At 31.7% G+C, this 17,515-nt stretch overlaps 3 protein-coding genes across 4 annotated transcripts; 2 read left to right on the forward strand and 1 right to left on the reverse strand.

Annotated features, from left to right (window-relative positions):
- The first annotated feature begins 1,459 nt into the window (after positions 1–1,459).
- Positions 1,460–2,559, forward strand: LOC125052774 (uncharacterized protein KIAA1143 homolog). The gene has a single exon (XM_047653796.1). It carries the CDS (start codon positions 1,718–1,720, stop codon positions 2,102–2,104), a length of 387 nt encoding a protein of 128 aa, XP_047509752.1. The 5' UTR covers positions 1,460–1,717; the 3' UTR covers positions 2,105–2,559.
- A 3,295-nt stretch (positions 2,560–5,854) lies between these two features.
- LOC125052772 (cleft lip and palate transmembrane protein 1 homolog) lies at positions 5,855–9,453 on the forward strand. Its single transcript, XM_047653793.1, has 3 exons — positions 5,855–6,132; positions 6,295–7,915; positions 7,992–9,453. Exons 1-3 carry the CDS (start codon positions 6,031–6,033, stop codon positions 8,144–8,146), a joined length of 1,878 nt encoding a protein of 625 aa, XP_047509749.1. The 5' UTR covers positions 5,855–6,030; the 3' UTR covers positions 8,147–9,453.
- A 700-nt stretch (positions 9,454–10,153) lies between these two features.
- Positions 10,154–17,488, reverse strand: LOC125052773 (E3 ubiquitin-protein ligase rnf8-like). Of its 2 annotated transcripts, XM_047653794.1 has the most exons (11): positions 17,279–17,488; positions 16,236–16,823; positions 15,346–15,597; positions 14,913–15,062; positions 14,656–14,721; positions 13,412–13,629; positions 13,100–13,218; positions 12,732–12,777; positions 11,758–11,859; positions 11,589–11,686; positions 10,154–10,846 (listed from the first exon to the last, which is right to left on the reverse strand). In XM_047653794.1, the coding sequence occupies exons 1-11, from the start codon at positions 17,369–17,371 to the stop codon at positions 10,707–10,709; spliced, it is 1,872 nt and encodes a 623-aa protein (XP_047509750.1). In that variant the 5' UTR covers positions 17,372–17,488; the 3' UTR covers positions 10,154–10,706. The 2 variants fall into 2 exon arrangements, with proteins under 2 accessions (XP_047509750.1, XP_047509751.1); XM_047653795.1 differs by lacking the exon at positions 12,732–12,777 and having other exon boundaries at positions 17,279–17,487.
- Positions 17,489–17,515: the final 27 nt, after the last annotated feature.

A 17,515-nucleotide genomic window follows, 5' to 3' on the forward strand; every position in this document is an offset into this window, starting at 1 on the left:
AACAACATTTGCCGGGTCAGCTCGTTACTTTATAATATAAATATTAGGTCCTAAAGGTGCTTCCACATCTGGCGAATGTGCAGCGCGCCGCTCCTACGCCGCTCGCGCACAGTTCGCACGCAACCTAAGCGCCGTACGCGATCAGCACGCGGGCGGCGCGCGAGAATTGAGTGATATGAAATTGACGTTTTGTCGTACTGGCCACCTTGACCTTAAATATCTCCTCCTTGGTTAGGAATTCCACATCCAATTTTTTTTACAGCTACATATTTACTCGTATATTTGTTTTTTGAAAACCATTAATTTACTGACTGTCTACCGTTGTGATGTCTATCAAAAATGGATACCGAGGTGATCGCGGCTTCGGAATTATTTTAACTCAGCTCATATGATCATTTATTTAAAGTGCGCAAAAAAAAATCGTGAAAACTAGCTGGAGGAAGAGAAGAGCTCTCAGTACGTTAATACCTTTTTCACATTTTTTGATAATGTGTTCAGAATGGGCAATTCCGTTCAGCCGGTTGTCTAAATAAATACCTAAAAATTTTACTTTTAATCTATCAGGTTTGTTTGATTTTCAAATGAAATGACTGGAATGTGGGAGTGGGAATGTATCTCTTCCTTGTAAACACCACTGCCTGAGATTTGCCCACTGACAGGGACAAGCCGTGTTCAGACATCCACTGGCCTAAATAATACAAAGCAGAATTGATACGACAGGATATTTCCCCTATACTGCCCGAGCATATTGTAATATGTTACAAAAACTGGTAACAGACAGTTCGAGGTCAGGGGTATAAATGGTATAGAGCAGAGGGCTGAGAACTGAACCTTGAGGTAGACCTTTCCAGACTAGTCTGGGGGAAGTGAGGTATTCTGATGCTTTATCAGAATAGATCTGCAAAGTAGCAGATAACATATGAGATGTACCATCCTCGAAGGTACATTCAGCTTACGCAGTTTCTGCCTGCGCCGGAAGTAAGACATTATTGTATGCAGAAGCAATATTAAGATACACACCCACAAGGTACTCTCCTTTTGTAAAGGCTAGGCGAATGTCTGTTGTTAGTATACTGAGGCTGTCTGTGGTCCTCATACCCTTCCGGAACACAAATTGGGAGGAGGGGAGAATATTTTACTTCTCATTAACCATTCCAGTCGGTTTTTAAGAAGGTGTTCTGTTACTTTAGCTAAAGTAGATGACAATGCTATGGGTCGATTATCGATATGAATTTGAATCTGAAGGGTTTTTTCCAGGTTTGAGAATGGGAATGACTATTTGAGATGTCCAACATGTCAGTATAATACCAGTTTCAAAACATTTGTTGATTATTTTTAGGTAGTAAAGTTTAGCTTTGTCATTTTGTTTAGCCAGAAAGGAATATGGAACGCCATCGTCCCCTGGATAAAACTAAAACTTTTCCTTAACATTGACAGCTGTATGTCAATTGTCATATGTCAATGCATTATAATCATGTAATGTTAAATGTGTGATTTTGGACTTGGAGTTGTTCTTGTAAATGATTTTAATAATTTAATTACATGATTCATACTTCGTAGTCTAAAGTTATTGTTTATCGAAAAAGACCACAACTTTTTGTTGAGTGTTAATATATTTTTTCTGATTCATAACGGTTTATTTTCCATTTGTGCCACAAATAAAATAACGTACTATATTTACAAAACCATTATAATATGTACAAGTAATTAATTAAACATGAACAGGAAACGAAATGTTAATTTTATTAAACCCGAAGATCCACCTTTCTTAAAAGTATTAAAAAAACAAGCTGGTTATGACGACACTAACCATAAGTTTGATCAACTTGAAAGAAATGAAGAGGACTTTGTAAGTGATGAGGATAGTGAATTACCCCAAGTTGTTGTTTTGAAACAAGGAGACCTGACAGCTGAAGAAGCAGAGTTGGAAAAAGAAAAGTTACAAAAAATTGAAAGTGAAACAAAAGCTGATTTAAATGAAAGGGTTATATTTAAAACTAAAAAAAAGAAAGACGAAAAAATGAAAAAAAAGTCATTAGAAATAAAAAAGCACAAAAGTAAAATACAATTATTATCATTTGCTAATGAAGAGGATGATGACTAAATAAAAAAAGCTTGTGATGTGTGTTTTTACTGGTTTAATTAAATTAGAATATAGAATCTTATTGTATTATAGCTTGACATTATAGCAGCACTTACTGATATGGTGTTCAAAATTTCCACACAATTATACAGCATTTTGACTGTACCAAGTTTATATAATATATCCTAGAAGCAGTAATGACTGTAAAAAAGTAACTGAAGTTATTCAAAACATTTAAAGAAACTTGCCTGTATGTGCAGAGGGATCCATGGCTGTGGGTGCTTGCATGTTGCAACACAATGTATTTTAAAATTGCTATGCTATGTCTATCAAACAGTTAAATCACCTTCCCAGAAGTTACAGATCTGCCGTGTAATGCTTTCAATAGGAAGGTGATTAAATTTTTAAGGCAAGGTGCCTTTATATTATGGGTTATGACTTTGTTTCGGCCATGTAAAAAAAATGTTTTAAAAATATTACTGTTGATTTTTATTATTACCAAAGGTCATGAATTTTGTACTTATGTATGTTTTAAATTCAACGGACTTACCATCGCTATAGTTTAATGGTTGTTGGAACCAAGGGGATGTTGTACAAAAATGGTACAACATGTATAAGACTATAACAACCTCGGATGTAATGTTTGAGTATACTGTTTTTAATTTATAACAAATTCCCATAAGTCTTATGCAGATATTGCAACTGGCAACAAAGACAGAATTCTTTCTTATCTTATCTGTTGTATACAAACACATAATGGTCAACAAATCTGGAGGCCTTTATCTTTTGTTTATAAATGTTGGCTAAATAGGTAAGGTAGGGTATATTTAAATTTATGGTTCGGTTACTAAGTGTTATTCTGAGTAGCAAGTATGTTTCTACTAATACTAATATTTAATATCACACCTCAAAATTTCCCTGGACATGGTCTATATTAGTTAAGAAGATAGTATTAACTATTTTTAAATTTAAAATAAATTTTCTATAAATAAAACTAAGGCATATTTGTCTCTAAAATTCATGCTTTATTGACAACTAATTTGATCAAATAATTTATGTTTTTCCAGAGTCTTCCTGACTTTTTCTCTTTTTAGGTTTTGTTTTAGCTCCATTAGAAATTGATGTGACATCAGTTCTATAATATACCTGTGCACTATCAGTGTCATTTTCATGTTCAAGCAATTTGCATAATAAGAATTTTCTTTCATCTTTAACTATTTGAATATTTTCTTGTACTCTAGCAACTTCATCACATAATGCTGCATTTTCCTAGATAAACAGTAAAACATCTAGTTAGACCTGTTGCAATCAGGAAACAATTCAAATTAATTGTTAGATTACTATTGCAGTAGTCATAAGTATGTACATGTGAATTAGGTCATATATAATTCAATTAAAGACGTAAAAATAGGGATTACATATTGTGCTATAATTAATACTTACAATGATTAAGCTTTTAACTTTCATTTTCATGTGTTTATACTTTTTCCTATAACGTGTGTTATTATTTCCTGTTTTTATTATACTCATGGTCATCTATGTAACGTAGGTTTAAACCACTTATAACATAATATTCAAATTTCCAAGGAATATCTAGGTAAACTTTTTTATTATGTATTAAAACTGTTTTGGACTAAATATTTGTTTTGCGGCCAGGTTAAACTCAACTTTATTTTACTCTTTATCTTATAAATTATTACTCGTTTTTTCGGCTGAAAAATATTATAGCAAAATGATAATAATTACGAACGAGCAACTAGACCCCTCTTAGTATTGCCAACAGGACTAATACAAAATTAGCTAATTTGCTATGAAAATTTTGCCAAATATCGCAATAAATCGCATTTCAATCTATAATATTTTATATGAATCATACAAAATACAAATGTATTAATGTAGCTTAAAACTTGTATGGAATTGACAATTTGTAAATTAGTTGACAGAAGACAACCATGATACATAACAATATTATAGGGGGCTAATAGGCAAGACGTTAGACGACTTAACAGTAGAGTATACAGTAGAAAGTTGAAAACTAAATTTATATGAAAATGATGGGGGCCTCATAGTATAGCGGTCTTATTTAGTGGCAGCTAGATGAGGGGTACCGGGTTCGAGGGCAAGTTTTAATTTAAATCCGTACATGGAGGACACGGTCGAATTTCTAAAGACAAGCACGAATTATAAAAAAATCCTATACTTGACGCTGGCTAAAGGTGGAAACATACTACCATAACGCGACGCTACACCACGCCATCCGACGCATGTCAGTATTTATCAATCCCATATATTTAATATGGTCAGATGCACATAGACAACACGCCATGTGATCACACGCGGTAACATCCAATCGATTTGGATCGGCGTGTTGTGGATGTTGTGATGATGACGCCATGCGTCATTCTTTCGAGTTTTTGACACGAATGTCAATTTATATACTTAGATATTTTTGGATTTATTTGGCAAATGAACGACAAATAAATAATTGAGTTGGTGAAACAATATTCTGTTTTATATGACATGAGATTACCTCAATACAAGAACCATACTCTTATATTAATAATACTCATAATATTCATCTGACTCGTTATTCATAAAATCTATAGGACAGTAAGCTAATTTGACCTTCACTATTGTCAGCTAAATGACTTCTGAATTAGCAAGCGTGTCGCGTTTTAGTAGTATGTTTCCGCCTTTATGCACAAATCGTGCCAGAGCCATATTAAAAAAATAATAATAATGAAAATGACAGCTCGTGTCTACAGTCGGTGGCCTAAGGCCTAAGCCCAAAAGGCGTGAGTCGGGATACAATAAGCGACACCAAGACAGTATTACGAAAAGACACACATTAACGCTTACGCTTTTCGGTAGTCAACGGCCAATTAATGTTTCCGCAGTGTAGAAAAAACGGCGTTTATCCGCCATGTTTTTGCGTGATCTCAAATGGCTGGTGTTTGCAAATAATTCAGTACACACTATCGCCATCTTTAATGGCTACCCTTTTAAAAACATGTCATATTTTGGACCTTTTTATTTTTAAGTTTAGAATAAAGTAAAGAGTTTTAATATTAAATTTACCTACTAAATAAACCTTGGAGCGTTATTACATCAGTTTTCTATTAGATAAAAGAACTAACATAATAAATATTTTCTTTTCAGATAAAGAAGATAATAAGACAACCTAAAGTATTAATAAGTCTTAGCTTTTAATTAATTTAAGTGTTATATTATGTACCTGAAAATGAATTTGATAATGATAATGAGAATGATACGCTACCGCTTCTGCGTAATCGAATTGTCGAAAACGCTTGGTTCGCAGCCAAGAGACATGTTACTCGAGACACGACCGTAAAATCGAGCTGCTGTTCGTAGCCTTATTCCGTCATATTGTCTCTGGATTAAATGTCTACCTAATGTTACATTTACAAACCTTATATAGGTATTACGGCTAGACCCCCAGTATCTTTTTCTAGTAGTTAGTACTTGTGACTTGTAGCATACAACAAGTATGTCTTTTAGATGCCTGATTTTATGTCAAATCTAGCTTTCAATATACTGTATATCGCGACTGGACTTTCCTTTAGGGTGAAATTCAGAAACTAGACCCGTTTTCCCAATGCATTTTCCGACTTAGCGCTAAGTTTCGTTTCTAAATCTTACCCTAAGTTATCATCTAAATATAGCATATTTTAATATTTTTCGTTTACTATTTAATTACATGACCATAGGGTCATCACCATAGAGTGCATTATATATTGATATAGGGAATGACTCATGGAGAGAGATTCCAAAGACTAATATAATATGCTTTTTCGTACTACATACTTAGTAGAGAAGGACTCAAGTCAAGTGATATCTGTAATCTGAGATCCGAGTCTCGTCAGTAGAGGACCATTTTAACATTTGATATTTTCCAATCAATAATAATAAATTTGTCTTGTGAAACCATGGCAAATTTAACAGAAGATGATTCTTCTGGTGAAACTGATAAGTTAGTGCCAAGTGAATCCAATGAAGAAACTTCTGTTGTAGAAAACCAAAATGTGGATGTAAGTAATATAATGCATAAGTACCATAATTTGTAGACCTATTTCATTCTAATCTTCATGTAGACGAAATGTGTGTGTGATATACTTTCGTATACCTTAATATATTTTTCCAGTACACATTCTCATTATATGCAAATCTACAACCTTAACCTAAATTTTCAGATCAATGCTCAAATTGATGAACAACGTCAAAGGATGCAGCCGTCTAAAATGGAATCATTTTTTGCTATAACGAAATCACTTATCATAAGAGCGTTAGTAGTTTATTTTATTACATCAATGTTTCGGCAACCTTCTGCACCAAAAACTGACGTTAATAGCTCATCTGGTGTACCTCGAGTACCAGCCGTTAACATGTTTCAAAATGGAACAGTTGTGGATATGTTTGCATATATATCAGAGCATGAATTTCTAGATAATCTTGAACATGGTCAATTGATCTGGAAAGAAACAAATCTTGTATATGGTGACTGGTTTGGTGGACCCAATAATGATGGAACTTATACCCATTCCACTAGTATTGTGCCTTCAGAGTCTTTAAAGAATAATGGTTCCATTTATATTCATGTTTATGTAGTCCCAAATGGAAAGTCACCAAATCCTAAAGATAAAAATAATTATGCAGGACCATATGTTACATATGGTAAAAAAATGGTTAATAAATACAAAAAGTTAAAATATCTAAAAACACATAACCTTTTGACCGGACAAAGTGAAAAGTCTGAGGAGGAATTAAAAAAAGCTGAAACAATGAAAGAAGAGATAGTGTCACATTGGCATCCTAATTTGACTATTAATTTAGTAACAGATCAAACAAATTGGATGCAAGGCAGTGTTCCGCCACCACTTGATGAATTTATATATTTTTTGCCTGATGGTAAGGAGTATAAACCTGCTGTGTTCTTAAATGATTACTGGAATATGATGCGTGACTATGTACCTCTCAACAATAGTGTTACTAGCCTTGATCTACAACTAACATTTCAACCATTGAGTCTTTTCAAATGGCAGTTATACACAGCACAAGTTATGAGAGACAAACTGAGCATGTTTTCAGCTCTTGGTGCAGAAGAGCAAGATGAAGAACAGGATACTGTGAAAGAATTGCTTTTGGAAACATCTCCTTATTTATTGGGTTTAACTATATCTGTCTCTATCCTCCATTCAATTTTTGAACTTTTAGCATTTAAGAATGACATTCAGTTTTGGAACAACAGACAGTCCTTGGAAGGACTCTCTGTGCGATCAGTTTTCTTCAATGTTTTTCAGTCAACAGTTGTATTGCTCTATGTACTAGATAATGAAACTAATGTTATGGTTAGAATTTCTTGCTTTATTGGCTTAATGATTGAAATCTGGAAAATTAATAAAGTTATGGATGTGAAATTGAATAGGGAAGATAGGATATTTGGATTCCCCAAAATATCTTTCACAGATAAGGGTTCTTATGTAGAATCAAGCACAAAACAATATGATATGTTAGCCTTCAGATATTTAAGCTGGGCTTGTTTTCCTCTGCTGATTGGATATGGTATTTACTCACTTTTATATCTGGAGCATAAAGGATGGTACTCATTCATTCTAAACATGATGTATGGATATCTGTTGACTTTTGGTTTTATTATGATGACTCCTCAGTTGTTTATCAATTACAAGCTAAATTCTGTAGCTCATTTACCATGGCGCATGATGACATACAAATTTCTCAATACTTTTATTGATGATATATTTGCATTTGTGATTAAAATGCCAACAATGTACCGTCTGGGATGTTTTAGAGATGGTATGTATAAACTAATCTTGATTCCTCTCAATGTCATAGAAGATAAGATAAAATAATTTGTTGTATATCTTTTCAGATATTGTTTTCTTCATTTTCCTGTACCAGCGCTGGATCTACAAGGTTGATCATAAGCGAGTTAATGAATTTGGTTTTTCTGGCGAAATGGAGCAGCAACAAAACCAAAATCTATCCCTAACACAACCTGAAGTTACTGATAAGAAGAATGATTAATTCTCTAAGATGGGTGTAAATACATAAATAGAGGTGGTACATTAGATAAATTTATTTATAGCCTGTTTCTCAAAAATCTTCTATGATCAGTAACTCCTCATAATTGATAAGTGATACAATGACATTTACACCCCTTAATGTCAAAATTGTCTTCTGCTTAGGTTTTTTAACAACCTTATCATGCATTATTTAATGATAGCTAATGTTGCTAGGATAATTATCTGAATTATGTTTTTAACTACAATTATGGACAACATTTCATGAGTTTCTTAAAATGTAGTAAATAATGATTATGGTCTTTAACTAAAACCCTTTTTAACTATAGCATACAATATTTATATTATTTTATACATTATTAGTTTCAATTTTTTTTACAAAAAAAATATTTACTTGATACTTCTGTCATAACTAAATAATTGCTCTTATTTAAATAGAATATTTCAAGCATACTCTATGTCAAAAATTAACTTTACATAGTTGACTGATAGTTTAAATTTCAGCATTTATTTACCTAAATTTTTGAAAAGGATTAACTTAATTTAAATTATAGCTCAAAATAAATATATAATCGTCTTTGTGATGGCTGTATGTAGTAATATAAACAATGTTGTTCATGTTAGATTGTTCATCGTTAAAGCAGTGTTCCTCATTATGAGATAAGTTTTTCAAGGATATAAATGTATCTTATAAATATATGATATTTTTTTTGTTATATCCATTGCTATTTCCTATTGCATTGCATGAATACAATAATATTACAATAATATACAATAATATGATGGATACAATAATATTAATGTATGTACTGCACTTGTAATGCCTGTGGGAATGCTCTATGTCACAATGTAATTGAAATAAATAGCCAAAACCGACAATAGCTTGCTATATGACCTTACCATTACTTGGTCTTGGTACCTTTGGAACAATGTATGCAGTATGACTTGAGTATTGTCCAGTAGAAATGTTTTAATGATTTAGTAAAATTGTTGTTATAGGAATTGTAATGGTTTTTGTAATTAATATTGTAAGCTGTGTTTAGATTAATTATTTAAATAAATTGATTTGTAGGTACTTTATATAAGCACTTCCATTAAATTCTGAAATAATAATTGTGATTTAAATTAGTACAACTGTAAACTAATAACTATTATTGTTGTGATAAAATGACATGAGAATAAGTTTTTAAAGAAATATTTATGCCACCCACAAGTAAATATTATGCATTTCGAATTTATGGATATATTTTAAATTATAACATAGTTTAATTCACTTATGCCTCCAATCTTAAATTAAAAGTATTAAATGTACTCTTTTGTTTTTGTTAATGATACTCTTAATGACTTAGTTATAGCAGCTAAGGAATTTAGGACTATAAGTTTGTATGCCAATCAAAGAATGCTCATATAACTGTTCTAATGTTTTATAGTCATCTGACTTGGTTGGTTTAAAAAAAGGTTTAACAACTGTTTTTTTTTTTTATACTTGGTTAAAACTTATTTTAAAGATTTATATTTACCAGACAATCTAATATATATAAACAACTACTGAAATTTAGTACTATCTCTATAAATAATACTTATATCCTATGATATAGGTTCACAAATGATACTTTTATATGCAAATTACTATTTTATTCTGCACTGGGATGTCTTTGTAAGAGAAAAAGGTTGCAACAAATATTTAAAGGAACAGAAGTTTTGTTAAGGCCCTCATATATAAGGTACTAATGGTATAACTTATAAGGGTTATGATTTAATACATACATTTATATTCTTGATTGATGATTTATTTTAATGGTTAAGATTTTTTATTAGACATCAGTTTTTACGTTACAAAATCGTTTCTATAGAATTATGTCGTTGCGGCGGAATCTATTGCACCTTAAGCATCCAGATCCAGGAGCTTTCTAAACATACAAAATCACGCCGAATTGTAAATCACCTCAGGCTTTTTTTAATCAGAACTTAGTTTAATAAAGGTTACTCACCACAGTAATACAAACACATATTAAAACTAAACAATTTTAATACAATTTTACATAAAGATGAACTTTAAATTAAGATAATGCGATATCAAAACAATATGACGAGTATGTATTTTATACATTTACATAATTTGTACCTGACAAAATGAACAGCCGGGCGTAAAAGCGTCGCCGACAGTGGTTTTAGTCTAAATCTCTAATGAAGTCCCCGGTGTATCTATATAATCGCGATAAGGCAAAAACTGCTCATTTTGTAAGGTTAAATAGATAGTATCCTAGTTATTTATTTCGTGTAAGGAACTTATTGGTGTAATGCTTTATAACTCTATACATTTCAAGACCGAGGGTATTGGTAAACATTAATTTATATATTATAGTAATACTTAAATGTAATGTAGAGCATTGTAGATTAAGATTGAAAAAGCGGCGATATCAGTCTGATATACGTTCTTGGCTCTACCTTCCCCGGTATATTGTAACATCGATCTTGACTTTCAATTTTACCTTGCTAGGCCGTAAAGGAAAGTTTATAGCTTAATCTGCAAGATAAAATCTTTCAGATTTTAAAATTGAATATTAGAGCCGGTCGGGACATCCAGGTGCCCAGTGACCCGTGGCGCCGCATCGGTAGCACCGTCCGTAGCCGCCATAGTATGAGCCCGGGGTGCCCGGGACGTGTTGCCTTCGTCTTCCACAACTATTACTTCCTGCGGTAACTGCGATAACATACAAGCTGTTGTTAACGTGGTAATATAATTTTAAGGTCATTACGGTTATTAAATAAATACGGTTTTTATGAAATATGTTATACACAATTTTTCATATGTAGACGACGCATTGGTTTTATCTTCTCTCACGAGGTAAACGCGCTAGTTAAATAATAATCAGTGGCGCTACAATCTTTTTAAGTCTGGGCCTCACATTTATGTATCTGTTTCATGATCATTTGTTAATCAAATCGGCAAGTAGGTGATCAGCCTCCTGTGCCTGACACAACGCCGTCGACTTTTTGGGTCTAGGGCAAGAGTTGTCGATGAGATAATGATTTTACAGAATGTAAAATGTCGACACCCTGGAATGATTTGCACATCAAATCACAGCTAAGTTTCACTAAGTAAACCGCATAGGAATTAGCTGTTAAATTAATTATAAGAATTAACTGTGATTATACAAAATTTAGGCTTATTAAATTTTAAGCACCGGAATTTAAGAAAAATAAATTATCAAAATGATTCAGTTCAGTTTAGAGCCAATATCTCAGACTTCAACGCGCACTCGTCACAATACTTTGATTAAGTTAAGAGTAAGGTAAGATTTAAGACTAATAATAGATAGATAGATCAATTTTAGTATCTTTTATAATTAAAATGTAATTTATTTTAAATCGTTATAGCTAGTATATATGTTTAGTGACTTTTGAGTAGTATAATCTTTTAAAGGAATTTGAACAAAGCTTACCATCATCATCGGTGTCGGGATCGGAATTGAAGTCAGATCCACCGTCGGAATCGCTTGCGGATGAGTAATACTGATCGAGTATGGAAGACCCGAAGACACTAAAAAAAAAGTTAATTTTTTAAATTAATTATTTCTTTCATCTTCTTCATCGCAAATCATTAACACTTACCAGTAATCCTCGAAGACATCCGTCGCGTCCCCCTCGCTACTCGAGATTTGCCCTTCGCTTTCGTCCCATTGCGATTCACTTTCGCTTTCGGACGTTCCTCCTCTGAAGATGAACATCGTAATTATGTATCGCCAAATAAAAAACACGGACTAACGAGTAACAGTGAATTACCGTAAAAAGACATTACCTGCGACGAGGGTTTTCAAAGATACGTAGTAACATGGCAAGTAAATAACATAACTATGGGCAGTTGAGTAGGTGATGGAACTACCGATCAACCGACTGAGCGAATTTATAAGCGTGGGCAGTCGGACAGCAAACAGCGAACGACTTTAGAAGTTAATGGGGAAAAATACAGACCCACCAACTTATCTGTGAAATGGAGAAAATGGGAACTACGGCCGCCATGTTGAATTTCGGCAGCTACAGGTTAGTGTTGTCTACTTTCTTTTTGTAAATTACCCGATATTTTTTTCATTGATTACTTTTTAACTAACTTAAAAAATATAAAGCTGAGTGATTCAACTACCTATAGTTCTTGTCACATTTTATTATTATAAAACAATGTTAGGTATTGTTTAAAATAATAAAATTATTTGTTTGTTTATTTGTTTATTTGCTTAATGGTATTCCTACAGCTACTTACAAGTACTATACAATATTCAAAAAATTACACTATACACAATTATGTTTATATGTTTACCTAGTTTCTTATCTGACATACCCAATCATGGGTAACTTTTATTAATTTGCAACACTAAAGCGACGGTGGCGCTACCACTCACACAGATAAGTTGGTGGGACTATAACAATAACTTCTCTAGGATATAATTACTTACACATATATTATTATGACCTTAAATGGCCAGAGAGTGTAAAGAAATGCAAAAGCCATGAATATTCATCCGAAGTTAAATTAATTTCAAACTTTCCACTCAAAAAAAGGTTGCTAAGAGAATAGGGGAAATGCGTACCGGATATTTTGCCCACCGGCTCCCGGCGAACGTAAAGTCTCCTCTTCTGTGAATAAGACAGCTTCATAACTATCGTTTATCGGAAATACACATAATATTTTAAAGTGGTTTCTAGCAAAATGAGTTACTGTTACTTAGAAGTAGAACAAATATCTAACAACGTTGTTTATGTATGAAAGTGATATGAGATATTTAAATGTAAGTAAAGCTATCTTTTGCGAATACCACTGATTAAATATATAAATTTAAAACAGCTCTTATAATCATGAGGATAAAAGGCCGTATGAAGCCGTCTTTTCCACAAAAGAATGAATGAGTGAAAAGAACTATGAAAACTATATAAACTATACAAATGGATATTGTCTTACCTTCTCTGATTTTTAATGATTCTTCGCGTTTCTTTTTCATTTCTTGAGAAAGATTAGGAAGAATTTTTTCTAGAAATGAGTCCACTACGATAGATCTAGATTCATATTTTATTGGTGTCCTGAAAATATGTCACGTTGGTATAAAATTTACATACAGCTACGCTAATCAACGGCGACACATCTTAATTGAAACTTGATTACACAGAGATTTTATAGTGGACAGTATATGTGCGTGCAGGTCAAGAAAACCAAACGAAAATCTAACAAGTTGGCTGCTCGAAATATTTTTTTGTATATATATGTATTAAATACCTGCAGATTGGACAGTCTTTCTTATTTTTCTTCCATAAGTTAATACAATATTTGCAAAATGTATGGCCGCAGCTAAGCATCATGGGACAAATAAATATTTCGGCACAGATACTGCACTGCAGCTCGGTTTCCATCATTTTTCCGATTTGCGCTAAAGGCTTTGACGATTCATGCGATGGACCAGCCATAGGTTGGTTTTCGACACTCACTCTATTCTTCTGAAATTATAACGTTAACGTGTAACGAAATTCTAAAACGTTTTTATATCTTGCCATTACAACATACATTCAATATTACAAATCTATTTGTCTGTCAAATCAGATAAAGATCAGAGAAGATTCTTAATTTGTGTCTTTAATACATTTTATCCTGTTGATTATATATTTGTGTAATTAATCAAGAAAGTAGTTGTTAGTTCTGTTAAAACTTACAGATCGTACGTATACTACATAATGTGATAAAATTTAAAGTAATTCATAATTATCTCATGATTTACTAAATGTGAAAATAAAATTGAAATTCATCACTATTAGCAGTTGTTGGAATATTTAATGAAATTAGAATGAGTTTATTGGTTGAATAGACGTTTGTTTGTAATATAAAATAATATCTATTAAGGTAAAAACATTATACAGCCTGGCTAATGAAAGAAGATAACGAAAAAGCGCGGCAAATTCAATTGTTTTTAGTATGGTATCCCTAATAGTTGATATATTTTGTGCATTAAACTTGCTTGATACTTGATTTTATTATTTTTTAAATTAATAGTAACTGTATTTCTATGAAATTGAATAACATACGTATTTAGTCTTTTACTATTGATACTTAAAATGACTAGCATTGCATGGACAACTAAAACTATTTTTATTATAAAACACAACTTTATTCGGAATAATCAAATCCTGCGAAAGAAACGAAATATTCTATCAAATAAATCAAAGTTATTATTTTACCTGTTAACTATTCGGAAAAAATATATAATAGAAATAAAAATGAATAATTGCATGAAGTATCAAGACAAGATATCATACTAACCTAAGAAATTCAATGAATTTTCAAATAATTCATTTATCTTTCAGAAATAAGAGAATTCTCAATGTCATAAATGACAATGATAATATTATTGCTCTAATAGATACCGATTTTCTGTGACACACAGAATTTCTTTTTTTATAAGAATTATGATTAATAATGATAAAACACACATACAGAAACATAAATATATATAACAGCATAGTACATACCATTTCTTGATGTTCTATTTCCATTCCAACAACTTTCATTTGTGCTGATGGGGCCTGAGACACATTCTGTAATTTACATTATTAGTTTTCTATAGACAATAACATTTTGAAATGCTTAATAAGAAAATCTAAAATTAACTTTGATACACTTCTAAGTACTAAATGTATCTATTTGTATTATAAGCATGAAAGTATGTGTGTGCATTTGCATTTAATATGCATGCAATATAAAAGTATAAAATTTTTGAAATCATTACCTCTTCATTATGTAACAATTGTATTTCTGCTTTTTTTGATTTCTTTTTCATATCACTTATTTCCTTTTCAAGACTCTGCTTGATCTTGTTATGCTCTTCTAGTAACTCCAATTCTCTTTGTTTGTTTAGTTCTACCAATGCAAGCATTTCCTTTAAAGGCAACCCAATTGTAACATTTAATAAATAGTTAACTTTTTATTATCTAAACAAAACAGGCAATTTAAAAAAAAGATATTGTAAAAAATGTGTGCTCTATGCTATGCTTAATACAAATATATTTATGATTTTGGTGAAACAGTTTTATAAAAAAAACTGAAGCACATGTTTAAATATATAAATAGAAGGAATCGAAGCACTCTGACACTGAGCCAAGCTTATTGGACATTAGCAAAATCCATTTTTAATAAAATAAACATTTAAGAAGAAATCTTACTTGGTCCTTGGCGAATCTTAATTTCTCTGTTTCAATTTTAAACTCCTTCTCTAATTCCCGTTTCTCCTTTAGACGCTGTTCTTCTTGCTCCTTTATTTTTTGATGTAGTCTATCAAGTAGTTCGTGCTTAGAAGTATTTTCTTTATTAAGTTCTGCCAGGAATTCTTCTCTTTCTTTTAGTAATTTTGTTTTAAGAGAATTATTTTCAATAGCAAGCTCTGTCTCTGTTTTATTGTGCTTCTTAATTTGATCCTAATAATAAATCAGTAAATTTTTTAAAATGTTAAATAATACTTAAATTAAGAAAAATCTTATTGAAAAATAAGCTAAGATTATTTACAAACGTTTTCAGTAATGTTCATGTTTTGTTTATATTAGAATATAGATTGATAGATGAATCAAAAATTAAAAGTTTTGGCACAAAGCTTGAATATTCCACAAATAATAATTGAATACCTAAGTATTTGAATAAAATGATTCAAAGATAATACAAATTGAATTTTTAAATAGATAACTTTTATTTGGGTAACCAAAAGGTATTAAAAAACAAATTTTTTTTTCATATTTGAACAACATTTTGGCTAGGGATTTCAGCATACAACTCTGATCCCCGGCTATGCACTAACGGACAGGGGAATCAGTCACCCACATACTCCTGGAATGCGTGGCTGTGGCTAACCAACATACAGAAATCCTTCGAGAAGTGAGGTCCCTTTGTGAAGCCTGTGAAGTGTCCAGGAGACTTCTGGGCTTCTAGAAGGAGCTAGACTGGCTCAGTTACCCAGGACTTTACACACAACTGACCGAATACGAGTCTAACTGCGGAAACTGAGTCCATCAATCATAAAACATTACATACTTAGCATTTAGATCAAATTATAAACACTCACCATTAATTCATTAATCTTAGTATCCATTTCTTTTTTTAGAGATGATATCTGAGCATCTCGTTCTTTAGTCAACAATATTTTCTGCATCTCTACTTCCTTTTTCTCACCTTTTAAATTTTCTATTTGCAACCCAAAGCTTCTTTCAAGTTCTTCAACCTTTATATTCCTTTTTGCATATAGTTGATCTTGTAACAATTTGTTTGCAACTTGTAGTTGTTTTTGCTTTTGTATTTTATCTTCTATATGCTGCATTTCAATGTTTTGAGATTCTTCAAATTTTATTTTAACATCATCAAGAATACTTGAATTTTCATCTATCTCCAATTTGATCCGCTTTAATGCAATGTGGTTTTGAGGCCAGATAAATTTATACACAAACTCCTGAAGTGCATCCAACCTAATAATATCATCATTTAAAAGGTTTTTAGAATTTCCTTTTCCCACTTTAACACCATTCACTTCAATTCCACAGGCACTGTTATCTTCTATTAACCAACCACAATTTTCTTTTCTGAATTTACAATGACTTCTAGATATAACTAAAGAAGGTATAACTAGTGTATTGTGTAAGCCTCTACCAAGTGTAAACTGAAAACAAAACTGAGTTATTCTTAAGAGAAAAAAAATGGTTTACTTTACTATGAGGTGGTGACATGTGGTGTAGAATTTTAAAATATGTATAATTATTCATAAGTGAGCTAGGAAAAGAAAAGTTCTTTGCTTCCCCACAAACTTGTCGACCACATGTCTCATGATATTGCCAATTAAATTATATATACAGTTTGTTGACCATTTATTATTCAAATTCTTAAAAACTAAATCTCTCACAGAGATCAAGACAGAAAATCTTAACCACAGTTAAGGGAGTAAGAAAGCTCTGGTTTAATTTTTCCTTGTCTCAATCTTGACCGGTAGAATTGTTAGTAGGCGATCTATATAAGAGTACTTTCCACAGTAAGCATATAAGAACATGAAAGTATTTCTCTCAAACAGTAAAACATTTTGTTATCCAATAAAGTTTGAAATTATTATAAGGTACTTACACTGTCATCACAAGTAATATGTATTTTTTTAAATCGGTTCAATTCTGTTCTAAGAGGTTTACAGGAAACCAATACTGGACGATTCTTTTGCATTTTTCTTTAATTGGTGACGTATAAAAGTATAAATATCGAAAACAGTAATCTGATATAAATTTTAATGAAATCGTTGGCTTTCTAAGATTCAAGAATTTGAAAATGACAAATCAGTATTTTTTTAAATTTATTACACGACTATGG

The sequence above is a fragment of the Pieris napi genome, chromosome 9 (assembly GCF_905475465.1).
Source record: "Pieris napi chromosome 9, ilPieNapi1.2, whole genome shotgun sequence".
In the NCBI taxonomy this organism is placed as follows: domain Eukaryota; kingdom Metazoa; phylum Arthropoda; class Insecta; order Lepidoptera; family Pieridae; genus Pieris; species Pieris napi.